The following is a 27,343-nucleotide window of genomic DNA, read 5'->3' on the forward strand; positions in this document are numbered from 1 at the left end:
ATTACATTACCACATGATATATTTTCCATAGGACGCCTGCCTCATTCAGTGCACAGGCCTATTTGGTCCCCATGGAACATGATGGATCCCAAAAGGGATCCATCCAGTAAACTGAAAGGGCCTCCCCTCTTCAGATGTGAAAGACCAGAAAAAACATAGAGATCAACTGATTCCAGGGGACAACAAATTTAAAAACAGAAACAGGAGTGAGGATCGGTTTCCAGAAGGGGACATTGAGCAGAGACCCCCGGAAAGTGCCCACTGCTCCTTGAAAGAGTCTAGGGAGTTAGTGGATGCCACCCAGAAAAACTCTGCCCAGAGACGTGACTGGACAAGTATACAAAATTGAGCCTCACAGTCATGGTTACAGAGAGCCCCACCATTCAACCCTCCTCCTTCTTGATTGCTATATGGCCAACTTGTCTAATGCCAGAAGGATGTTGGCAAGGAGGTCCCATGACTTTCTGAGGCCACAGATAGGGAGTGCATACATAAAAAGATATGGACAACAGTGCAGTCAGAACCTCAACAAGAGGTTCTGGAGGAGGCAGAATAAGGGCTGCAACCTGGTGCATTATAAATATGCATGCACCAGGGTCTCCTACTGCACTATTTATATGCAGCACCAAAAGAAAAAGATCAAGGGAATCCGAAAGCCATGTTAACAACATGTCCAAGCTCATGGACCTGTGAAGGAGCTGCCAACTTATATCCCCAGTGGGCCATCGTACCAAGGTGGAATACAGGTTGACAAACCTGGGCTCCTTGCCTTCCATAGCTGGCAACAGGTCTCACCATTTCATATCAGGGCAGGACAGGAGGGCAGGAAATGAAGAATATGGAGCCCAAGCATGTATAGCTGTTCCCAGGATGCTGCCTAGAAGTGGACTGGTTAGATCTTACTAAGTCAGTTCAGATGGGAGGTCTGAAGAAGCCAGGGGAGCTTACGGGGCAGAGGCTCAGCATCAAGTTCTGGAGGGCCAGAGGAAAGAGGAGATGGGAAACACCTGCTGCAGGACTCACTCGAGGAAAGTTATAGAGGAAAGGGGCAGGACTGCCTTTACCTCCTAGAGCATGCAGTGGGGACAGGTGGGGTGGGAAGCCCCATATGCTCAGCAAGCTGCGTGGTGTCCACCCAATCTGCCAACAATAGTCCAAGAGGTCTCCAATTTTGATGACACCAGGTAGGACCAATCTCCAGGTCACTGAGGGGACCGCTACCACCTGTGCCACAAGATGCAGATTGTGGAACTGAGGTTCAGCAAGGTAGTCTGCCCCCTCAGTGGCCATAACAGACCTGGCAATGGAGATCAACTTCCAGTTCCTGACCATGAAATTGGTACCTGAGGAGGTACCAGTAAAAGACTGGCTGCTCAGAGAGGTCTCAAGGGAGACCTCTTGGAAGGATATAAAAAGCTGGTGGACATATCAGAGCTCTCAGAGATGGTGTAGGAAGGTATGCCCTAACTGGCTCCGGGTTGGACTGTGACCACTATAAAGGAGCCACTGCAGGGTCTGAAGACAGAAAGTATGGACCTAGCTGAGAATGCATATCATACCCTGCCCTTCCTCTTCCAGACCCTGCCCTCAGCCAAAAGAACTCCAGAACCTTTATCTGGCGGTTTTCCAGGATACAGCGGGCTGGGCTTGGGGTGTTGAGCCAGTGCCAGACCATGACAAGACCAGCTGGTTAACAACCAGCACCCTCCCCCGAAGAGAAAGGCGCTGGAGAAGCTCCATCCATGCCTGTAACTAAAGAGGCATTCTGGCCTCCAAGGCAATCCAGTTTTCCAGTTGGCAGGGATCTGTGGTAAAAAGGTAAATAGCCAGTTAGAGCAGCAGACCTGTGCCCCATTGGATGGCATGGAGCACGGATGAGAGGTAACTAACCTACCACCCATCCCCAATAGTCAGGCCAGAGCTCTTGACCCAGTTGACCCAGGCAGAGGAGGCCAAGTTGATGGTTTGGCAGGCATGCATATGCATCAGGTCTTCTGGGTCCTGGGCCACGAAGAGCATGTTGTTGGCATACGCTGACAGGACCAGCCGGAAGGCTGGGGTGGTCCAAACACCAATCTTATCAATTGCTTGTGTAAAAGACAAAGGAAGTGCTCAACACTGATTGCATATAACTGGCCAGACAGAGAGCACCCCGATGCACTCCCTGACCAAAGATGACAGGTTCAGTCAAGGCCCAGTTGAGCTTGACCATACACTCTGCAAAGGCATACTGCACCTGGAGGCACCTCACAAAACAAGGACCGAAGCCAATGCCCACCTGGTTCCCATGAGATACCCATGATCCACCCTATCAAACACCTTTTACTGGTCGAAGGACAGGAAGATGAGAGACAAATCATATCTACATACCAGATAGAGAAGGGCCCAGATGAGATACAGATTATCAAGGATAATCCAGTCCAGGACAGTTTAGATCTGGTCAGAGTGGATAACATCCACCAGCAAGGACCTCAGCCGCAGTGAGAGGGATTTTGCTACAATCTTATAGTGCATACTGAGTAGAGATACTGTGTGCCAAGTCCTCAGGTCACAGAGGTTTCCCTTCTGTGGCAGTAGAGCAAGCACGGCCCACTTGCATAACAGGAGGAACCCCTAGATCCCCAGGGATTCGGCCCAGAAGATGAAGTCCAGGATGAGGAGTCCCAGAATGCACAGTAGAACTCTACGGTCAGCCAGTTGATGCCCAGAGATTTGTTGGTGGGCATCAGATGCAGGGCTTCTGAGACTTCCTCCCCAGAGGGATAGGAAAGGGAAGACACAATAAGTACCATCTCCTGGGGCTCACCCCCACATGACAGTTGGGGGATTTCCCAAAGAGTTATGGAGAAAGTAGAGAGTCCAGGTCCCCCCAGGTAAAACCTCTCAAAAGAGCAACACTACCATGGCAAAAAGAAAAGGAGTACTTGTGGCACCTTAGAGACTAACAAATTTATTTGAGCATAAGCTTTCGTGAGCTACAGCTCACTTCATCGGACTGTAGCTCATGAAAGCTTATGCTCAAATAAATTTGTTAGTCTCTAAGGTGCCACAAGTACTCCTTTTCTTTTTGTGAATACAGACTAACACGGCTGCTACTCTGAAAACTACCATGGCAGGTTCAACAGACCTAATGGCTCCAACTTTCTCTGCCACAACAATGTGGCTGAGTGGCTTGACATCAGGGGCTAGGGCAACCTCAACAGGCTTGGTGCCTGCCAACCCAGTGTTAGCACTCTCCTGAGCAAGTTTACAATCCCAGGCCTAGATTTTGAACGGGTCCAGGGCCAAACTTCTTTGTCTCAGAGGACACTCCAAAAGGCTCAGTACCTAGATGCTGTGTGCCAGTCAATACCATTGCCACATTGGGCTTGATGGCTAAGAGGTCAGAGCTGTCATTGACTGGGCTGGGGGCAGGATCAAGGGCAGAAGGTGAATGGGTGGGGGCAACAAAATAAGCTAAGCGCTCAGACTGGGGGCCATGGGGAGATAGTTGTCCCTGCCTAGGTCAGGAGATGTTGTCAGACCCAGGGCTCCAATTTCCCCCAAGCTGTCTGGGAAGCCCCCCAGTCATAAAGTCCAACCCGCTGATGACCAAGGACGAAATCCCAACCTCAGTGCCGAGATGGGGAGGGACAGATGTTAAGGATGAGGGAACCGCACTGGCAACTTCTTCCACTACAGGCTCCTGAAGTGTGTGTGTCGGGAGAACAGCAATAATGTTCCCTATTACCAAGGGTCATGGTGGATTCTCCATCACCAGCAATTTTTAAATCAAGATTGGATATTTGGGGGGGAGGGATAGCTCAGTGGTTTGAGCATTGGCCTGCTAAACCCAGGGTTGTGAGTTCAATCCTTGAGGGGGCCATTTGGGATCTGGGGCAAAAATTGGGGATTGGTCCTGCTTTGAGCAGGGGGTTGGACTAGATGACCTCCTGAGGTCCCTTCCAACCCTGGTATTCTATGATTCTATGATTTTCCTAGTGGCTACATGCTAGGAATTATTATGGGGAAGTTCTGTGGACTATGTTATACAGGAGGTCAGACTATGATCACAATGGTCCTTCTGGACTTGGAATCTATGAATCAATCTCCTTGACAGCAAGTCCTAGTTTCACTCCTCCAGACTCCCAGTCCCAAGTCTGCCCCACCTGATTCTGCAACTGATCTTACTCTCTCCCCACGTTTGCTTCCAGTTGCCCCCCTGTCCCAATCTCCTTCCTCAGGCACCTCATCTACTCTGTGTTCCTCCCTCCATGGACTTCTGTCCAAGTCTCTTGTCTCAGCCAGTGCCACTTCTCTCTCCTCACCCTGATTCCTTATGGAACTTGTCTTCCCTGACACTCCTACTGGATCTCAGTTCCGATCTCCTTGCCCAGTTTCCCCTGGCTCCTCCTCCAATCTGTCTTCTCACCTAGTGGTTCCCAGTCTCTTTGTCCAACTAGGCAGAAGCTCCCCACCCCTCATGAACTCCCAGTCCCAGTCATCTTGTCCAGCCAGCCTGGGCTGGGTAAGAGGATACCAGATGAGTCAAATTGTTTGTTTTTCCTGGGTATTTCAAGAAGGGGAAGGGTTTTGTTTTGTTTTTTTCCTTATACTAACTATACATTGATGCTCAATTTTTTTCCCCCTCTCTTTCCCACTGTTTATTTTTTTGCATTTCTCACAAGCTAGACAATACAATTAGACTAGTTGGTTTTACTTTTGTTTCTAGTCAGTTTCTAGTCAATTTCATGGTCAGGTTCTCAGGCACTAGCAAAATGTTATCAATTCTGAGCTGCAAACAAAGCAGAGGAAGGTATGTTGTTTGGGTTAAAAAAAAAATCCATTCAAATTAAAAGAAAATACCTGAAATACTTATACGTTTTTTGTAAGAGCTTGGGGATAGTTTTAAAACAAAAACAGAATTGAATTGTATACAAAATAGTTTTTACTTGCATTTTTAAAAGCTTTTTTAACTGAATATTCCCAGAAATTGCAACGAGCTAATAACAGTCTGCTATACACTTTTATAGATATTTCATTTTCACCCATAAGTACTCAAATAAGGTTTTCAAGACCATTGATATTTTTAGCATTTTGTAACTCTAGTGACCATTATCAGATAAAAGGCTATGAGAAATGAGATATTGTAAAACATAGTAAATGGCAGCTTTTACAATTATTAAATAAAGCTTTTATTCATGTAGGTTGATGACACAATTTACAGCATGTTCAACCCAACTCCTAAAATGTGATTAACAAAAACTGATGGCATAGTTAAATATTCACTGGGCATATTCGCTCAGTTTCTTGGTATTGTTTGCTTTTTCTTCAAGTACATCAGTCTGCACTGCCCATATCCATCAACCAGCATGAGTTACCTTTCCCCTGAATGTGTTCTATTTATGGCAAGGAGGATTAAAACTTTGCTAGATTTTTTTTATAACTCCAGTGTCAATTAACAAATATTTTATTTGTGTAATGAACGATCAAATGAAACTTTTAAGTGACTTCTTTTGTCACAGGAATATAAACTGGTTTAAATTACATTGAGTGGGTTTTCATTTATTTTAGTAAAATAATTTTCAATAGAATTGTAGAGTCACAGAAATCAGAGATGGAAAAGACCTATAGATAAAGGACATATATCCCAGTTTTACTAGGGGAGTCCTGGTTTTTCATACTATCTCACAATCTGTGGGAAAATGATCTTCTTTCAGGAATCCTGAAATGTCCCAGTTTTTCATGTTAATCAGTCAAAATAGTTGGTTTTTTTTTATAATTGCAAAATGTTTGTCCAAGATGTATTTCTGTGCTGATAAAGAATGTATTGTACCTTTTCATCACATACTAAGCATTTGTTTTTCTGCTACCAATTGTTCAAGGCCAAGCTCGTCAGAATTTGTCGAGCAACAACACTGTAACACGTGTCCAATTAGTCTATTAGAATCATAGAATCATAGAATCATAGAATATCAGGGTTGGAAGGGACCTCAGGAGGTCATCTAGTCCAACCCCCTGCTGAAAGCAGGACCAATCCCCAATTAAATCATCCCAGCCAGGGCTTTGTCAAGCCTGACCTTAAAAACCTCAAAGGAAGGAGATTCTACCACCTCCCTAGGTAATACATTCCAGTGTTTCACCACCCTCTTGGTGAAAAAGTTTTTCCTAATATCCAACCTAAATCTCCCCCACTGCAACTTGAGACCATTACTCCTTGTCCTGTCCTCTTCTACCACTGAGAATAGTCTAGAACCATCCTCTCTGGAACCACCTCTCAGGTAGTTGAAAGCAGCTATCAAATCCCCCCTCATTCTTCTCTTCCGCAGACTAAACAATCCCAGTTCCCTCAGCCTCTCCTCATAAGTCATGTGTTCCAGACCCCTAATCATTTTTGTTGCCCTTCGCTGGACTCTCTCCAATTTATCCACATCCTTCTTGTAGTGTGGGGCACAAAACTGGACACAGTACTCCAGATGAGGCCTCACCAATGTCGAATAGAGGGGAACGATGACGTCCCTTGATCTGCTCGCTATGCCCCTACTTATACATCCCAAAATGCCATTGGCCTTCTTGGCAACAAGGGCACACTGCTGACTCATATCCAGCTTCTCGTCCACTGTCACCCCTAGGTCCTTTTCCGCAGAACTGCTGCCTAGCCATTAGGTCCCTAGTCTGTAGCGGTGCATTGGGTTCTTCCGTCCTAAGTGCAGGACCCTGCACTTATCCTTATTGAACCTCATCAGATTTCTTTTGGCCCAATCCTCCAATTTGTCTAGGTCCCTCTGTATCCTATCCCTGCCCTCCAGCGTATCTACCACTCCTCCTAGTTTAGTATCATCCGCAAATTTGCTGAGGGTGCAATCCACACCATCCTCCAGATCATTTATGAAGATATTGAACAAAACCGGCCCCAGGACCGACCCCTGGGGCACTCCACTTGACACCGGCTGCCAACTAGACATGGAGCCATTGATCACTACCCGTTGAGCCCGACAATCTAGCCAACTTTCTACCCACCTTATAGTGCATTCATCCAGCCCATACTTCTTTAACTTGCTGACAAGAATACTGTGGGAGACCGTGTCAAAAGCTTTGCTAAAGTCAAGAAACAATACATCCACTGCTTTCCCTTCATCCACAGAACCAGTAATCTCATCATAGAAGGCGATTAGATTAGTCAGGCATGACCTTCCCTTGGTGAATCCATGCTGACTGTTCTGATCACTTTCCTCTCATGTAAGTGCTTCAGGATTGATTCTTTGAGGACCTGCTCCATGATTTTTCCAGGGACTGAGGTGAGGCTGACTGGCCTGTAGTTCCCAGGATCCTCCTTCTTCCCTTTTTTAAAGATTGGCACTACATTAGCCTTTTTCCAGTCATCCGGGACTTCCCCCGTTCGCCACGAGTTTTCAAAGATAATGGCCAATGGCTCTGCAATCACAGCCGCCAATTCCTTTAGCACTCTCGGATGCAACTCGTGAGGCCCCATGGACTTGTGCACGTCCAGCTTTTCTAAATAGTCCCTAACCACCTCTTTCTCCACTGAGGGCTGGCCATCTACTCCCCATGCTGTGATGCCCAGCGCAGCAGTCTGGGAGCTGACCTTGTTCGTGAAGACAGAGGCAAAAAAAGCATTGAGCACATTAGCTTTTTCCACATCCTCTGTCACTAGGTTGCCTCCCTCATTCAGTAAGGGGCCCACACTTTCCTTGGCTTTCTTCTTGTTACCAACATACCTGAAGAAACCCTTCTTGTTACTCTTGACATCTCTTGCTAGCTGCAGCTCCAGGTGAGATTTGGCCCTCCTGATTTCATTCCTACATGCCCGAGCAATATTTTTATACTCATCCCTGGTCATATGTCCAACGTTCCACTTCTTGTAAGCTTCTTTTTTATGTTTAAGATCCGCTAGGATTTCACCGTTAAGCCAAGCTGGTCGCCTGCCATATTTACTATTCTTTCGACTCATCGGGATGGTTTGTCCCTGTAACCTCAACAGGGATTCCTTGAAATACAGCCAGCTCTCCTGGACTCCTTTGCCCTTCATGTTAGTCCCCCAGGGGATCCTACCCATCCATTCCCTGAGGGAGTCGAAGTCTGCTTTCCTGAAGTCCAGGGTCCGTATCCTGCTGCTTACCTTTCTTCCCTGCGTCAGGATACTGAACTCAACCAACTCATGGTCACTGCCCCCCAGATTCCCATCCACTTTTGTTTCCCCCACTAATTCTTCCCGGTTTATGAGCAGCAGGTCAAGAAAAACTCCCCCCCCCAGTTGGCTCCTCTAGCACTTGCACCAGGAAATTGTCCCCTACGCTTTCCAAAAACTTCCTGGATTGTCTATGCACTGCTGTATTGCTCTCCCAGCAGGTATCAGGAAAATTAAAGTCACCCATGAGAACCAGTGCGTGCGATCTAGTAGCTTCTGCGAGTTGCCGGAAGAAAGCCTCATCCACCTCATCCCCCTGGTCCGGTGGTCTGTAGCAGACTCCCACCACTACATCACTCTTGTTGCTCACACTTCTAAACTTAATCCATAGACACTCAGGTTTTTCTGCAGTTTCGTACCGGAGCTCTGAGCATTCATACTGCTCCCTTACATACAGTGCTACTCCCCCACCTTTTCTGCCCTGCCTGTCCTTCCTGAACAGTTTATAACCATCCATGACAGTACTCCAGTCATGTGAGTTATCCCACCAAGTCTCTGTTATTCCAATCACATCATAATTCCTTGACATCACCAGGACCTCCAGTTCTCCCTGCTTGTTTCCAAGGCTTTGTGCATTCGTATATAAGCACTTGAGATAACCTGCTGATCGCCCCTCATTCTCAGTATGAGGCAGGAGCCCTCCCCTCACAGACGTTCCTGCCTGTGTTTCCTCCCGGTATCCCGCTTTCCCACTTACTTCATCTTTGTCTTTTTACTCTCCGATTCTGCAATAAGAATTGTGCAGGGCAACACTTGCACCCATCCAGAGTTTCATTGACTTCAATGAGACTCTGTGCACGCGCAAAGGTCCCCCTGCATGGATCCGATTACAGGATCATTGCCTTAGACTGTAAACTCTCCCTACATTATATATCTGTGCTCTGCCAACCCGAATGAGGCCTTGGCTCTGACCGAGGCAGTATCATAACCTATTTGATGAATAATAATAATTAATAATAGATATGTAAAATAGATATAAACTCATAGAACTTGAAATCTTATTACACTAGAGGAAATATCTCTATTCTGAACTGTAGATACCACTGAGATCTCTGGCATAGACCTATTGAAAGACGTTTATACACTGTTTTAATTATTACTGATAATTGTAAAAGATTAAACTTACCTCCACACACGTTTTGTTGCAGCCTATTTTAAAATTCATTTAAACACTAATCTTAATAGTCTCAAATGATTTTTTAAAAATATATCTCAAGAAAAATAATTCTATTTCACTCATGTAGAATCTCAACATGCTCACTCCAGATGGTGTTTCATATCGGGTCAGAAACTAATGAAGGAATCTGGCTTTAAAACTGAAGTAACAAGAAAAGATGAGTAACAAGGGATTACAAATTTGCAACAGCAATTTTTTATAAAGCAACTCTTTGTTTCATTTTTTGATGTTGGGTGTGTTTTTTTTTTGTGGATTTATTTGTATTTATTGCATTTCTGCCACACCTTGTTACCGTTATAAAAGATTGTTTTATGAGGCAATGAAACATGCTCCAAATCCCCAGAAAAAATAATTTGCAATAATTGGACCTTCACTTGCTAGTTTATTTATTGGAAATATGTGAGAAGCTTAATCTGCGATCGGGATGGAAGAAGCTGTAGAATTTTAATTGCCAAGAGAAAGAAATAGTTTTTCAAAAAAAAATGTTTCTGAAGAAATTCACTAAAAGCTCAAACTGTCTGACTGTATTGATGACAATATTTTCTTTGTCTTTAATTGTAATTTAGTGTTATTAAAGGTACTGGATTAACAGAATTCAACTTATCCATAGGACAAATACAATGTGGACAGCAGCAGTTCAAGCATTCCAGCCCTGCCCCGTCATTCTACTCTGCCAAGGTTAAAGCATAGCTTACTCCCCACGTTCAGTCACTTTTTAGCCTCTCTTGGGGCCTGATCCAGCTCCCATTGAAGTCACAAGTATGAATCAGGCCACTGATTTCCACCTAGGGTGCCAAATGCAGTGGTGGTTTTTTGTAATGTAGAATGTCCTAAAGTTACGTCTGCACTTATGGCAGTGTGTAGATGACATACACTGCATATCCAGCTAGCAAGGGTATAAATAGCAGTGTAGACAGTGACGCACTGCTTAGGTGAGTAGAGTGCCTGCACCAAGGGGTATATACCCTAGACAGCTCTCTGGAGGCCCAAGCAGTGCCTCCTTCCATTTCTACACTGGTGTTGTGTCCTGCTGCCTCCCACTTGCCGGAATCTTTCTTCATCTCAGTGAACAGCTCCTGCAATGAAGAAAGGGTCCAGCACCAGGGAAAGGCTCTGGCACCTCCCTCATGTGGGAGCCTTTCCCCAATGCCTGCCCCCTGCCGGAGCCTTTCATTGCATCATGTCACCACGCACGCAGCCTGCTTTTAATGTGTCATGTAGCTACATGTGTAGTGCCCGTACTCTACATGGTGCCATAAGCATAGACAAGGCATAAGACTAAAAACATTTTCCACCATATAACCATTGACAGTTTTGCCTGGGTAAGGAGTGCAGGACTGGGACCCTTGTCACTACTGATGGAGGAACAGATCATGCTCCCAATGAACTCAATGAGAATTTCTCATTGATTTGCAGCAGGAGTAGGAAAAGAGCCTTGGACTGGATTCAGATGAGCAATCCAGAAGGGAAAGGCTCTGCATTTTATAGCAATCCTTAGAGCCATCCAGTCCTCCCTTTTTCAATCATTTTATCCATCTACAGTTTTGCCAAATCCAATGATTTTTTTAAGTCTTTGTATAGTTCATGTTTTTCTTAGTCCCATCTGCTGGAATTACGAGATTGCATGAGAATCTCATCTTTCTTTTTTCTTTTTAAAAAAAATAAGTTTATAGCCCTTGTAGTTGGGGAGAAAAGCTTGAAAATATAAAATGAGCTCACCCTAAAGGTGGCTGAGAAACAAGAAGGCAAAGAAAAAGACCGCCAAAGGTATTATTTTTCAAAAATAGCATAATTTTTAAGAGGGTCTCATGATTTTGGGGGACTTGACTTTTTTTTTTTGAATGCTTGAAGTTGACAATAGTGCATTTACCTAACATTTTATCACCATGCACTGAATGAGGCAGGGATTGTGTGGAAAAAATAGAGTGTGATCAAGCAATTAAATACTGTATCCTAATGCATAGACATGAGGGGGCTGTATTAACTTTGCACAGATCCTTCCAACACCAATGTCAGTACGCAAGGTGGAGAAACAAGTCTGTTTCATTTCTCCCTGTTATTTGATGCTGCTTCCATCTGCTCTGTGGTGTTGGGTGTTGTTTTGCCCTCCCTACTGAGGGTTCTTCTTGAGGTTTCTCTTGGGTGCCCTCATTTCCTCACATCATATGGTTTCCATGTGATGGCTTCATGTGGGAGTCTGTGTGTTGGCATCTGCAGTATATACACCAAATATATCCAGAGCGTCTTTCTGATTCTGGTGGAGATGAGCTACTTGTTGTTGATTTCTTGGATTTCTTCACTGGTGACGCCCAGAATCTTTCAGAGGCATTTATTTTTGAAGGTGTACAGTATTCTGTCGAACATTTTGGCAGATCTCCAGCTTTCGCAGTGGTGTGTTAACACTAAGATCCTGTTAGAGTTGAACATTCTCAGTTTTGTTCCAGTATTGTATATCTTTGACTTACCTCCCTTGTTGAGTTTAGTGAACAGTGTGGATGCCATTCCTATCCTTGATGTCATGTCCTTCATGAGGTCTCCTATGGCTAGTATGCTGTGGCCCAGGTAGATGAATTGTTCTGCTTTCTTGATGATTTTGCCTTCTAATGTGATGTTGCTGCTTTAATTCTGGAACTTTTGTGTGCTTGTTCTTTAGGTTGTAGACATTGCTGACTTTTTTTGTATGTAATGTCTTAGATTTTTAAAAGGAGAAAACAAATTACTTTATGTGCAATTGTAATTGTAGTACAGGAGGGCTGGAGAAGTCATCCCGTCCAGCCCCCTGCGCTGGGGCAAGACCACATAGTCCTAGACCATCCCTGACAGGTGCTTGTTCAACCTGTTCCTAAAAACCTCCAATAAGAGAGGTGGGGCTCAACAATCTCCCTTGGAAGCCTATTCCAGAGCTTAACTACCCTTATAGTGAGAGAGGTTTGGGTAATATCTAAACTAAATCTTCCTTGCTGCAGATTAAGACCAGTTCTCCTTATGCTACCTTCAGTGGACATGAAGAACAATTGATCACTGTCCTCTCTATAACAGACTTTAACATATTTGAAGACTTGTCAGGTCCCCCCCACCCCCTTCTTCTCTCAGGACTAAACATGCTCAGGGTTTTTAATGTTTCATTATGAGTCAGCTTTCCTTTTATCATTTTTGTTGCTTTCCTCTCAGATCTCTCCAGTTTGTCCACATCTTTCCTAAAGGCTTTGCTCTTTCTTATCAACAGCAGCGTTTGAACCCTGGACTTTCAGCACTGCAGCACAGACCATTACCACTGGACCTGAAGGATTAACTACATCAGGGGCAGCAAGAGTAGTCTGTTTTCCTCTGTGGATCAGCCACTAGAGGGAGATGCATAATGCTCTGAAAAAAAAGGTTACATACACATAAGCAGACCCATTTTACAGACAGCATAGTTGAATACTTAGATAAGGCAGATTTCTGAGAGGCAGTGTGGCTAAATGGGTCTGCCATATGAATGAGCAGGGTTAGATTAGAGTTCTGTTTCTTGCATATTGAGTAGAATGCCTTATTAAAGAGGCTAGGACTTTTCAGCTTGGAAAAGAGGAGACTAAGGGGAGATATGATAGAGGTATATAAAATCATGAGTAATGTGGAGAAAGTGAATAAGGAAAAGTTATTTATTTGTTCCCATAATATAAGAACTAGGGGCCACCAAATGAAATTAATGGGCAGCAGGTTTAAAACAAATAAAAGGAAGTTCTTCACACAGCGCACAGTCAACCTGTGGAACTCCTTGCCTGAGGAGGTTGTGAAGGCTAGGACTATAACAGGGTTTAAAAGACAACTAGATAAATTCAGGGAGTTTAAGTCCATTAATGGCTATTAGCCAGGATGGGTAAGGAATGGTGGCCCTAGCCTCTGTCAGAGGATGGAGATGGATGGCAGGAGAGAGATCACTTGATCATTACCTGTTAGGTTCACTCCCTCTGGGGGACCTGGCATTGGCCACTGTTGGTAGACAGGATACTGGGCTGGATGGACCTTTGGTCTGACCCAGTATGGCCATTCTTATGTTCTTATGTTCAGTAATAAAGAGACAAGATGGGTGAGGTTATATCTTTTATATCAGCAATAGTCAAGAGAAGTGAGACTTGAACTCGTGGTCTCCTACATCCAAGCAGCAAGAATGGCGAGGGGGGGGCGGGGAAGATTCATCTTGTCTGTTTACTATGTTTGTGAGACAAGGTGGGTGAGATAATATCTTGTATTGGACCAATTTCTGCTGGTAAGAGAGACAAGCATGGGAGCTTACACAGAGCTCTTCTTCAGGTCTGTGTAACGTCAAAAGCTTGGCTCTCTCACCAACTGAATTTGGTCCAGTAAAAGATGTGACCTCACCCATCTTGTCTCTGTAATATCCTGGGACTAACATGACTACAACATCACTGCATACTATATTTGTATGTGGCATAGGACCTGTAGGATGCACCTCTGTGACTCCAGTATTCTGTTGCTAAATCTCAAAGTCTGCTGCAAACTGGCATGAACGTTCTTTTAAAAAAAAGTCTGAGGAATTTTTTTAAGGGACAGTATTATAAATTCTAAATATAGAGGTTGTAGCTGCTCTTTCTGTAAAAAAAAAAAATTAGACTTGTTTGAAAACCAACATTTTTCTTGTGAGAAATTTCAGACAAAAAAATAAGAACATAAAAATGGCCCATCTAGCCCAGTAATTCTGTCTTCTGACAGTGGCCAGTGCCAGGTGCCCCAGAGGGAATGAACAGAACAGGGAATCATCGAGTGATCTATTCCCTGTCGCTCATTCCCAGCTTCTGGCAAACAGAGGCTAGGGACACCATCCCTGCCATTCTGGCTAATAGCCATTGATGGGCCTTTCCTCCATGAATTTATCTAGTTCTTTTTTGAGCCCTGTTATGGTCTTGGCCTTCACAACATCCTCTGGCAATCACTGAGATTTTTCCCACTGGAAGTTTTAAACTGATTAGAAATGATATTTTAGGTAAAAATTAAATGATAGGTTTAGCTCATTTTGAAATGTGGTAAAAGCAAACTTTCATAATTTCATCACGATTTTCCTCTGCAAAAATTGAAATATGGTTTCACAGGAAAATGTAAATGCCAATGAAAAAATTGATTTGATGACAATTTGTTGCATAAAAAATTAAAATAAATAAATAAATAAAAAGATGAATGACTCTTTCTATAGGGAGAGTCATTCATTTCATTATTTTTTTTATTTTCTATGCAAAAAGTTTCATCTTCCCAACAGTGCAATAAACATTATACAAATGTTAGTAATGCTAATAGTCCTGTGAAAAAAGAGTTTGTTCTTCATCATCATTCTAAGAGTCAGTAATGGAAGGACTGCAACCTGCCTATAGCCATTACAGAGCCAGATGTAGAATATAAATACTCTAGTGGGTATTGGTGAGCTAGGAACACAGGAGGTAATCTGATGCATGCAGATGCTGGCAGTCAAAATTACTCAAGCTGTGCTGAAATTTCCTTTGCACCTGGCACTGGAGGTATTAGCCATGCCAGTTCAGTCCCCCAACACAGATGTGCTTGTTGTACCACTTTGTATGTATAGCATTTAGGTTTCTGTTTAGCTTGGCATAGTACACATAAATACTGTAATCCAAAGACCACCCATTTATTAGTGCACCTGCATCTTCCACTTTCTTTAATTCTTTTTAATGTATTGCAACCCTTTACGTTGCTGAGCCTAGTGCAGGCAAACAGGATATAGGAACAAAAGGTAAAAATATTAATCTAACTTAACTTTGCATGGCTTACCATGTAAAGTAAATGGTATATTTTAAAAATTATCACAGTATACACTACTTTAGCAGCTGATATGCCCAACAGAATGTCCCATTGTGCTCTATCCAAAGCCTCAGGTCCTCACGTATCCCCAGAAGCATTAACAAATACATTTGCAATAAAAGGCAATATATATCCTATATATAGACTTAGGCCTACAATGTAGGCCTTGATACGGAGAGAAAAATAGAAAAGGAATGCAAACAAAAGCAAGCTAATAAAAAAGAACTGACTGTTGTCTTGTAAAATACAAATTCCTTCTGAAGACCCACCTATATCACAATGCCTACAAGTAACTGTAATGGCATGATCATAGATTAATTTCAGTTGAGATATAAGATGTCTGATCTGACAGTTTAAAGGGTCCTTTAAATTGGTGTAAATTACAGTTGTACTGGCTTTAGGGCACCTGTATATTGCCAAGGCAGTATAAAGCAGACTTAGTGTAAATGAAAATTAGGTCCAAAATGTGCAGACAATCTCAAATTACCCTACAACCTGACCATTATAGCTACTAGCAGATATCAGAGTTGAGGTGGGATTTGTATTTTATTCATTTGAAATATCCTTTATTTTCATGACCTTTCTTTGTACATATAACGCACATAAATAAAATGCATATATATTTGTAACATTAAAAAAGACCTGACCACCTATGGGTTTGTTGTTCCCTTTCCCCTACTCTCCATGTCTCTGTTTGTATGTTTCTCTGGAAATGCAAAGGGACCTTAAATTTGGTGTAAATTATATTATACAGAAAAATATATATATTTACTTTAAGGCCCGTTCACACCATCTAAGTGGTGTATTGTGTACTGAAGTCTTACTGTAAATAAGAATCAGTCCCTCAGTTTTTTGAGGGCCCCATCTTGCATCAGCATCCACTGGTATGGACCCTTGTGCCCATGCCAAATCTCACTGAAGACAAAGTTGGTGGGAACCCACCTGGGCATAGCAGTCAAAGCCAATGGATACCCATGTAGGTTCAGGGCCTTAGAATGTGCATTCTTTGGGGCAAGGGCTGTGCCTTCATCTGTGTTTCTCCCATTGCTAGCAGCACTATAAACAAATAATATGTACTAAAATCTCATCTTCGCTAAACAAAACCAAACTTCACATTTGTGGAAGACCATCAATCAAGCAAATCAAGTTCTGTTTGTAAAGTTTCCTTGGGTGTTTGGAATGAAATAGTTGTTTTTTGTATTTGGATTTGTTAGTAGTATTCAGAACCTGGGCGTTGGAAAGAACTTTAAATGGCCTATCTGCTAAGCCAACTCCAGCTGATGGTGTTTCTTTTGGTCCTAGGGAAAGAGAAATCTGGAACCTTAACTTGATTGTGGTTACACAGAGAGAGAGATATTTTTGTTGTTGGTATTTTTCTTTGGCCTATGTAAATACCTCTCTATAATAAGGTAGCTTTATGTCAATAATTAAAACTGTAAATATTGAATAGGTTATAAAGAAGTTCATTTTTCCTTTCTCTGTGAACCTTTTAAAGATGTTTCTTTAGCACCTTGCCAAATAAAACACGTTTGGACAGATGTTTAGTATTCATTCCAAAGGCACTATCCCTTTGTTTCTAAATTCAGTGACAAAGAAAGAAGGTTCCTACACATATCCGAATTCTGGAAAATTAATATAATCATACTTCAAAGTACTCTAGTTTTCTCAAATTATGTTTATATCCATCTCTGGGCCTCAGATTTGTTGCAGATGTCTCTGATAGTAATACGTTAGTGATCTCTTGCAAGGTATTCAGTTTAGAAATTAATGGGAATAGCAGCTATGTTGTAATAGGCCTAGACAACAAAAGAAACCCAAGGCACAACAGTAAATAATCGGTCTGGAACGAATTAGCGGTTAAATTCTGCTGCCACTTCCTAGACATGCTAGGTGGGAAGAATGTGTGGGAAATCTGTCTTTCTTGCTAGTCTACTCAGGGCTTGATTCTGAGAGGTACTGGGCTCCCTCACCTACCATTGAAGCAAGTGGGAAGTGAAGGTGCTCATCACCTTGCAAGATCTATCCCTTGTACAGGAGCTAAGTAGAAGGGTGACCAGCGTGCTCTGTTGAGTGTTAGGTAATAGATCAGACTTAACTTGCCTAGTGGCTCTTCTTGGGCACAAGAAGGCATGGACAGATTTTTTTTTTCCCCTTAAATATCTTAACATGGAATTTTCACACTGCTGGAAATGGCTAGCAGTTCTGGATTTGGGAATATGTCATTCGTGGCTTGCTTCCAAAACTTTTTGAAATGCTAAGCGCATGTTATATGTGGCTTTCTCACCTGCAATGCAGGTGGATTTTCTACCAGGAAGTGCCTCAGAAATTGCTGAGGTTCAGAGCTCCAAACATCACAGAGTGCATGTGGAGCAGGGGGCACAAATAGGAATGTGTCTCACCAAAGAGCTATGCACCAGAGAGATGGGGATCCTGGTTCTGTGGGGTTCTGTGCTGTGCATCTGTTCCAATGAAATCAATGGGAGTTTTGCCATTGATTTCAGTAGGGCCAGAATTTCTCGCCATGTGCAAAACTATAAAATCCCTCCTCTGAGAAGAAGATGCAGCAGTAACTACATTCGTACATTTTTTGGAAGGGAAACATTTTTCCCCTTCTTAGTATGTAGTAGTCTTAGAAATGTACAAATCAAAGCTGGTTTACATTGATCAAACTTCTACTGTTCCATCAATATTACTGTATCTGTCCTTTCTGGGCAGTGGCATTTTTATAGGCTAATCAAATATCCAATATTACTTGGAGCCATTTGAAGTGAATGCCAGAATTACATAGAAAGTAATCTGAGAATTAGATCTATTTTTGTTAGTTGAAATGATCTTGACTTGTTCGTATTGTACCTGATGCCCAGTAAGTTGATAGCCCCAATACAAATGGAAGGATATCCGGTTTGAAGTTCTTAAATATCTGTTAAAAGTGGTGAGCAGTCCAAGCACATTAAAATTCCATGTTCCCCCTACAAGTGTTTGCTGCAGATGACCCCCACTGATCTTAAATATATTTCTGTATCTGTAACTGAATAGAGGTTTTCCGTACAGCATGTTCTAATGGTACTCTGGCCTTTAGCCAACAAGGCACTGAATAAGGCTATTTTTAAAATACAGAAACTGGGAACAGCTGCAGCAATCAAATTTGATAAAAACAGAGAGGAACTTTGCTTTTTTTACAGTTTGTCCAAGTTTAGACTCCTTTCATAGAATGGCTTTTGTTCTGTTGGATGAAGGGGATACAAAAGTAACACAGAGAAATTCTTTTAAACAAATAACTTTTTAAAGTATACAGATTAAAATAATAGGGTGAGCTGGGGGTTTTGTTTGTTTTTGTTTTTTGCTGCACTGATATGTTCAATGCCGTTGTACCTCAAACTATTTAAACAATAAATCTCTAAAAAGAATACACTTTGTTTGCCAAGCTTTACCATGAAAGTCTTTTCCATAATGATCTCCTGAAGCAGAAGATGGCATCTCTTGTTTCAAAATATTAGAAATGTGAATGCTGGTATTTGTTCTGAATGTCCTATTTGCAGTGACTGAGGATGAGAGCGATTTAATTTGAATCCTGCATTTTTTTCTCCTTTAATATTAGTCAAGAACTTATCTAAGAAAAAAAAAGTTCACTTAAGAAAAAAATGTTATAAAGACCTTTTTGTGCACATTAAAATGATTCACAAAATATTTGATTATAAGGCTATATTCTTCCTTCTTTCACCACCTAGTTCTTAGGAAATCTGTCACACTGCCTGATTGATAAGAGTCAGGAAGTGCTTATGTACAGAAAGTCCAATATACAATTGTAGGCTGATCTGTTACGTGATTTCATCTGAGGAATGAATCTCTGTGTTAAACTGATGCAAGACAAAAAATATTGAGTGGAATTCTGGGCTCACTGACGTAAATGGAAGTTTTGCCATTAACTTCAGTGGCACCAGGATTTCACTCATTACGTTCCTTTAAAGTACTGTATATACAAATTACATTAATTTTAAAATCCTATTCCAATAAAACTATTTTTAGGTCAACACCAGTTCAACATGGTAAGCCAAAAATATATTCTTTCTTTGCCTCTTCTCTTGGTTTCTCTAGGGGTCTTTGTGTGCGTGTGTGTGTGTGTGTGTGTATAAACATTTCTAGACTAGCATGAGGCTCTCAAAAAGACTTTCTCTATATATATGATCGTATACTATTACACAAAATCTTGGGCAAAAAAATGGGTTTACGACCCATATCTTCATGAAATAAAAAGGACATCCCCGGGACTGGATACCGTAGAATGTGCACCTGAGTCTTTGTGTGTATTAAAGACATTCATAGTAATTCACAGGATAGCCAGAACTGTGTCAAATTCTGCAGGTATGCATGTTGTGTAACTTTACTGTCATGAGTAGTCCCATGACGTCAATATTGAGAGGAATATTATCAATATTGTCTTGTTAAGGCACTGGATTAGAATTCTGGAGAACTGGATTCAATTCCTGGCTGTGACCTTGGTCAAGTCATTTAGGCCCTGATCCTGTATGTGCTTAACTTTGTGCAGAGTAAATAACCTTGTGGACTGTGGTGGGACAACTCATGGTATGTAAATTTACGTATATATATACATCTTTTGCAGGATCAGGCCCTTGATCCGTTTGTGTGTCAGTTGTCCTTTTATAAAATCGGAGTAATAATATTTCCTTTTCCCAACTCTTTGTCTATCTTGTCTGTTTAGATTATGAACTCCTGGAGGCATGGGCTGTCTCTCTGTACAAGCACTAGAATAACTGGGCTCTCATCTAAATAATTATAAATGCGGTGGTATGTCTGTCTACTAGCTGCTGTTGGCTTCTTTTTTAAAATCAGAAAGCACAGCTTACAATGATTTTGGTGATTTATTTTAACATACACCAAGTAATCCAGTAACTGATCATCTTAAATCATGCATGCACTGTGACATCAAACATATCTTTAGCACTTTATACAACATATCTTTAGCATTTTCCTCTCTCTGTATATGAAAGTGTCCCCACATTCCTGCACAATGGAAAATTGTACTTTTAATACATGCACTGTTCTGAGCAGATACTAGAGACTCATGTCATGTGGAGCATTGAACTCAGCAGGTTTTCAAGGATCTCTGGCAAGTCACCAGTTTTCAACTTCTTATTCTATATTTTAACTTTGGAGCCAAAAAATATCCAGCATGATGATTACTAGGATTTAATTAAATTTAGTCAGCCCTGTAGTCCCTTCTTTCCAAAGACAAACTGCCGCCAGAGACCGATTTACCACTGACCAACAATGTTTTTATGCAAATCTGCCTGAGTAAGTGCAGTAACCCCAAATATAATAGTGTCTTTCAATCTCTTTCCAGGACTGCAATATTTATATATTATGAAGATAAATTGGATATCAAAAACAGTTCCATTACAGAGGGAAAGTTCTCTATGTAAATCACTTTTTCTAATCACACTGTATACCTCCCCACCCCCATCCCAGTTTGCTTTCCTTGCTTTAAATGCATAGATGAATTCCAAATGTATTATTCTATTGTACATTCACTTTGAATATTGAAATATTGAGTTAAGGGACAATATAAACTTCTTGTTAAATAGTGATAAGGTCTTCAGGAAAGTATCTTCTGGGGCTGAGAAGTACCATAAAGGGCTCATATTCACATATGTCATTTTGTCTATCACTAGAGCAGTTTTTTATTTGGGCTTCTTTCCCCTCTCCCCCTTCCCCCACCTGATCATAAGAAGTGGGCTGGCAATCTCCCTAGTGACTTTATCCCCCCCAATCAGGAATGAGTGCCAGGGGTCAGAAGTCCCTGTGCATACTATTCAGAATCTGCTGACATCAGCACTCCATCGTGAGAGCTGGCTTTGTTTCCTGGTGGTACTAATATGAGGAGACACGTGAAGTAGTTTGGTTTATGGAAGAGGGCAGGAGAGGCATGGTGCTATGAAAACATTCCCACACAGACTACTGGCTCATTGATATAGAAAACAAGTGGGAACCTTCAGTTCTTCCACAAAGCTTAAAATAGAACAAACTGACTCAAGAACCCAAAGGCAACAGTTAAAAAACACTCTTCTCACACACTGATGCTGAAGTTCTCTCTAGGCCACATTTGCTATAAGAGTTCAGCTCCCATTTAAGCACCTAAATGAAGCGGCCAGAACTGCAAAAGTCCTCAGTGCCTGGCAGTTCTCAATCTCAATGGGAGCTTTTGGGTGCTGAGCTCTTTTGAAAATCTGATCTTCAACCTCTTAGCATTGATTACAACCTGCTCTAGTGAATGAAGGATGCATCTAGAGTGCAAAAAATGTTGTGTTAATATATTTGGCATTTCTGATTGTCATTTTTGCAGTTACAAAATACATATAATGCAGCAGCAATACAATATACCTGAAAATATTTGTTGTATTATTTATTTGAGTGCTATCAGCGTGCATGCAGCAGTACATAACTTAAAGGTTAATGTGGCCACTGTCCCAAAAAGATTACACTCTAAATTAGATTAACATTACAGTTCAGACACATCATGTAGCAAAGAGCCACATTATAATCTAGTCTCAAAATGATGGAGGGTTTTTTTGTTTGATTGTTAAAGAGCAAACATTTATTTCTTTGGAGTAACATTCAGAATCTTTGCAGAAGTAGAAGCATGCAGCATTTTAAGACCTCAGAATGTGTCTCTTTAAAGGGAATGTATGCCCAGTGTTGGCCTTGTTGTTGTGGCTACCACCTTTGCTTTGACAAAACACAACTTTAGTGGTCGTGCATTGTCGGCAAGTCAATATGGGACATGCTTTTCACTTCCCTTTGAGGCCCCATAAATGCCATGAAATGGTTCGACCACCTCACTTAAGCAATTTCCATAGGGGTTCTTTTCATGGATGGTGTTCTAATGACAATATCAATATTTTTATATATCAAACCAAAAGTTTATCAATTAGTGTAATCCATTCATTGACATTTGGACCTTTTGTCCTCAAGGGGAGTATCGCATATCCATGTAATATCCGTCAGACCTGGGGTCAAAACCTTCACTCCCTTTTCGGTTCTTTTTCAAGCTAAGCCATCATCAAAGTCAGTTTACGTGAAATATATTGAAATGCATGTAACCATACAGCTCCCTACTGGTCAAATGTATGAGGCAGGGTCAAGAGCATAAATTAAGCATTCCAAAACCAACTATGTTATGTTCACTAAGCTGGCTTTAGCTCCGATTTTTCTGAAGGTAGACTATCACTGACTTAAGCTTACTTAAGTTAAAACTTCTCATGTTTGCCCTAAGCTCACACGACTTGTCAAAGTGCCATAACAAATGTGAGGGTTCTGAAAAGGCCCCACTTTTTGTAGGGTAGAAGTGTATTGTGGGATTCTAACTTACTGTATACGCATTTGAATTGTTCTCATCTCTTCAAATGTTTAACATACCACAGTGTTTGGAGATATGCAGTGTGGCTCAAAGGGCAGGAATTGGCCTTTAGTTACCTGCTGTCAGCTGGCACTAAGTTTACAGCAACTGAAAAGTGACACATCAAATTTAAGTCACTGAAAATCACTATACTGAATCCTTGCATATGTTTCATGAGCTGTCAGTAATACAAATCTGTTCTTAATTATTCTTCCATTTAATTTTTTTTCTGCGTGGATGAGAATTTGATGTTTGCTTTGGCCAGAAATGTTTTAACAATTTAATAGTCTATAAAATTCTGTATCCTTTTACAATTGAAGAAGTTTGGCAAATGAGTAAGACTTTTCTTTTTTAAAACTGTATGGAAATTGAGAAAAATATAATATGTTTAAGCTTAGAGTTCAAGTTGAAAATATGTATGAGTAACGTCAGGGAAAATGAACGAGAAGTACTTGTGGCACCTTAGAGCCTAACAAATTTATTTGGGCATAAGCTTTCCTGGGCTAAAACCCACTTCATCAGATGCATGCAGTGGAAAATACAGTAGGAAGATAGATATATATACAGAGAACATGAAAAAATGGGGGTTGTCATACCAACTCTAACGAGACTAATCGATTAAGGTGGGCTATTATCAGCAGGAGAAAAAAACTTTTGTAGTGATAATCAGGCTGGCCCATTTCAAACTGTTGCCAAAAAATGTGAGTAACAGTAGGGGAAAAATTAGCTTGGGGAAATAGTTTTTAGTTTGTGTAATGACTCATCCACTCCCAGTCTTTATTCAAGCCTAATTTAATGGTGTCCAGTTTGCAAATTAATTCCAGTTCTGCAGTTTCTTGTTGGAGTCTGTTTTTGAAGTTTTTTTGTTGAAGAATTGCGACTTTTAGGTCTGTAATTGAGTGTCCAGGGAGATTGAAGTGTTCTCCGATTGGTTTTTGAATGTTATAATTCTTGACATCTGATTTGTGTCCATTTATTCTTTTGCACGGAGACTGTCCGGTTTGGCCAATTTACATAGGGTGACCAGATGTGCCGATATTATCGGACAGCCCCAATTTTAAGACTAGTGAGTGGGGGGTTCTGTATGGGGTGCTGGGCAGCTGTGGTGGGGCTGTGGGCGGGGGGGGGGGGCGCTGGGGAGGGGTGGTGGTGTGCACCGCACTGTGCATTTGTGGTGGAAATGTGGGTTGGGGGGGGCTCTGGGCATAGTGGGTTCAGGGGATGCAGGGCATAGTGGATCCAGGGGGTGCTGGGCAGGGGAGATGTGTGGCACAGCATGGGCCCACCCCCAACAGGACGGGGCATGCTGGTAGCACAGGGCCAGGCAGACCAGTGTACCCCATTGCCCCTGGCCGGCCCCGCCCTTCCCGCTGCTCACCTCCTCAACTGAAGGCGGGGGGGGGTGCAGAGGTGGGTCCCAGCAGTGCTTACCTGGGGCGGCTCCTGGGAAGCAGCCGGCAGGTCCCTGAGATGAGTGTCGCTGGGCTGAGCCAGCAGTGTGGACCGGGCTCCCCGCAGCAAAGTCTGTGCAGACTGGTCTACTTAGCTCATGGCAGAGCCAAGGAAAGGAGGCATCTGCCTCTGCACGTGCTGATTTCCCCCAGGGCAGGCCGGGGCTGCGCACTGCTAAGCTGCTGCCCAGTTCACTTACCCACATTGGCAAGCAGGGATTGCACCTGGCGGTGGACATCTGCACGATGTACAATCGGGATGCCATTTGTCCCGAAATTCAGGTAACATTTTAAATTTGGTAGTCAAATAGAAAATTAGTCGATTGGGAATGTCCCATTAAACCCAATTGTGATCTGTTATCTACTGGCAATTTTGGTTTTTCAGGTTGTTTTCAGGTGTAACGCTGAAGCTGGGGCTAAAGGCAGGACTGTGGGCCTCCCCTCTGTGACTGCAGCTGGGGCTGGAGCTAGGGCTAGATCTGGGATGGTTCGCTCCCCTGCCCCGTAATTGGGTCTGACTTTGCAACCAGGATCCTGCGCCCCTGTCCTGAGACTTCAGCCAGGGGCTGGAGCTGGAGCCCTGTGCCCCTGGCCCTGTGGCTTCTGCTGGGGGCTGGAGCTGGGGCCATGAGTCCTTGAGTCCTTGCCCTGTGGCTTGTGGTGTGGGCTGCAGCAGGGGCCGTACACCCCTCTTGCAGCTTCCTAGGGGTGTGCACCTCCTCTCATAGCTCCAGTCGGGGCTGTGCACCTGTGGCTCTCCCCCTTCCTCAACCTCCCCGCCCCCCCCACTTGCCCAAGGTGTCCTGATATTTCACTCTTGCGATCTGGTCACCCTAAATGTACATGGCAGAGGGGCATTGCTGGCACATGATAGCATATATCACATTGGTAGATGTGCAGGTGAACGAGCTCCCGATGGTGTGGCTGATGTGATTAGGTTCTATGATGGTGTCCCTTGAACAGATAATGTGGACAGAGTTGGCAACGGATAGGTTGCAAGGATAGGTTCCTGGGTTAGTGTTTTTGTTGTGTGGTGTGTGGTTGCTGGTGAGTATTTGCTTCAGGTTGGGGGGCTGTCTGTAAGCAAGGACTGGCCTGTCTCCCAAGATCTGTGAGAGTGAGGGATCATCCTTCAGGATAGGTTGTAGATCCTTGATGATGCGCTGGAGAGGTTTTAGTTGGGGGCTGAAGGTGATGGCTAGTGGTGTTCTGTTACTTCCTTCGTTGGGCCTGTCCTGTAGTAGGTAACTTCTGGGTACACTTCTGGCTCCATCAATCTGTTTCTTCACTTCAGCAGGTGGGTATTGTAGTTTTAAGAATGCTTGATAGAGATTTTGTAGGTGTTTAAGAATGTTGTCCTTTTAACACATCAATTGTATTTCTTACTCTCTATCAAAGTTATGTTTACACTTTTTTTAAAGAATGGAAAATACTGAAATACAGGAGCTGTCAAAGAACTTACATTCTTGTCCATTTTCCCTCCTGATGTTCCCCCCCGCCCCCAATAGTCGGGAACTTTATTCATTTTTGTTTAGTTTCCATTGTATGATACTGACTTCTCTCTCTCATTTTAGCATTGAGAAAAAGAAAATAGCAAGGAAATAAAGAAAGGGAGGAAAATAAGAATGAGGGTGGTGGACAGAAGCAAATTCTCTGGGTGTTAACAGAATAGTTAGGACCACATCCCAACTATACTCCAACTCTTTATTCAATTTCTTCGTTAATACATAGATTTCAGTTAACTACTTTGATCCAAAGTCCCAATGAAATCAACAGAAAACTCCCTTTGACAGTTTCGCTCAACCCCATAGTTAAAAATAGCATGAAATTCCACCTACAGTGAAGGTTGAGCTACACATGTCAATATTTTCTCCTTTCTTTTGTCAATGTCATGATTCTTGCACCTGAGGTTTTAGCATTCCTCTCTCTCTAGTTCATTGGCTAGCATATCTCTGAGAAACAAGGATATTAACAGCCACTTTATAAAGCAAGGGACATTTAAGCATAATCTACAGCTGAAAGAAAATGTTTCTGTTCCTTGTCCATCTGTTCTTGGCAGCATACATTTCACTAGAACTTGTAAAATGGTTCACACAAAACAAGCCTAGTGGGTTCCAGAGAGGATTTAACTCACTTTGGTTGCCCCTCAAACTAGTCTGATGTATTAATGGTTAGAGACTCTTTTTGTCTTGTAAACTGAAGACTCTGAATTTATATTATACTTGATCCTTGAAATCAAGGCAACTAGTATTTATTTAACTTTTAACTTTCCTTTTTGAATAATACTGTTTTAAATGATATTTTACAGTTTTATTATACAATATTTTGGCACTGAACTACATGAGAAGAAAAATATTTACATTGTAAACAAGTGATCAAAATAGGAAATGCCAGATTAATGCCCGTACTTTAATTATATCCCCTTGAGCATTCAACCTGTGCAATGAATGAGGCAAAAGTCCTGTGGAAAAAAATAGTGTATGATCATGTAAATAAAGTCTGTACCAAAGTGCATAAGCACAAGGAGGCCAAATTAAAGTTGCCTAGACCACTTGAATGGAAGATTATGGAACAAATAAAAGGCACTTTTCTAGCCCAAGGGCTTTCCCTTCTTAAATTTCAAAGACCTGCTACAAACAATGGAGGTATAGAGCTTCTCAAAAAAAAAGGTTGAAAGAGTCTTTTATGATGTTAAGCAATCTAAATATAGAGGTTGCTACCAGACCTGTGTATGCTTATTATTAGACTTTAGAGACATTTTTGTCATGATGTTTTGGAATGAGATGACAGTGAGTCCAGGTATAGTAATCCTGAAAGTTGACAACTGTTAGTCAGTTTAGAAAATAATGTTGCCATTACTTCTCTGCCAGTAATGTTCCTACTACCTTTTATCTTTTCTTATGCTAGTAGTTCCTACTGCTGTCATTTTTACTAGTCAGTCCTAGCTCTTACACCATTTCAGAATTAATTTCTAGTTGAAGTGTTGATGTCTTCCTAAAGGGAAGTGTGCTGAATTGTTTCAGATCTGAGTGATCAGCTGATGGAAGTGGTTGGTCTGGAGGGAGCCATGGAGATGGGTCAGATATACACAGGATTGAAAAGTGCTGGCAGGCGGCTTGCACAGTGCTCGTCTGTTGTCATCAGGTAAGCTCTGTATTGTACCTTCTAGTTATAACATTTTGTATTGCTACACATTGAATAAAAATCAGACATTAAATGCACATGAAAATTTGCTGAATTTGTAGGTATTTACTGAATTCATGTATTTAAGTGTTTTTCTTTCATTAAAATCCATGATAAAG

General features: G+C 42.1%; 1 protein-coding gene across 3 annotated transcripts in view; it reads left to right on the top strand.

Moving 5' to 3' along the window:
• The window catches only part of DGKB (diacylglycerol kinase beta), a 500,939-nt gene that overhangs the window by 459,482 nt on the left and 14,114 nt on the right, over positions 1–27,343 (top strand). For all 3 annotated transcript variants that reach the window (XM_043541125.1, XM_037890594.2, XM_043541126.1), the window contains one exon: positions 27,065–27,185. In XM_043541125.1, coding sequence (XP_043397060.1) covers positions 27,065–27,185 — 121 coding nt within the window. The remainder of the gene's footprint in view (positions 1–27,064; positions 27,186–27,343) is intronic.

Source organism: Chelonia mydas, chromosome 2 (genome assembly GCF_015237465.2).
Source record: "Chelonia mydas isolate rCheMyd1 chromosome 2, rCheMyd1.pri.v2, whole genome shotgun sequence".
In the NCBI taxonomy this organism is placed as follows: Eukaryota; Metazoa; Chordata; order Testudines; family Cheloniidae; genus Chelonia; species Chelonia mydas.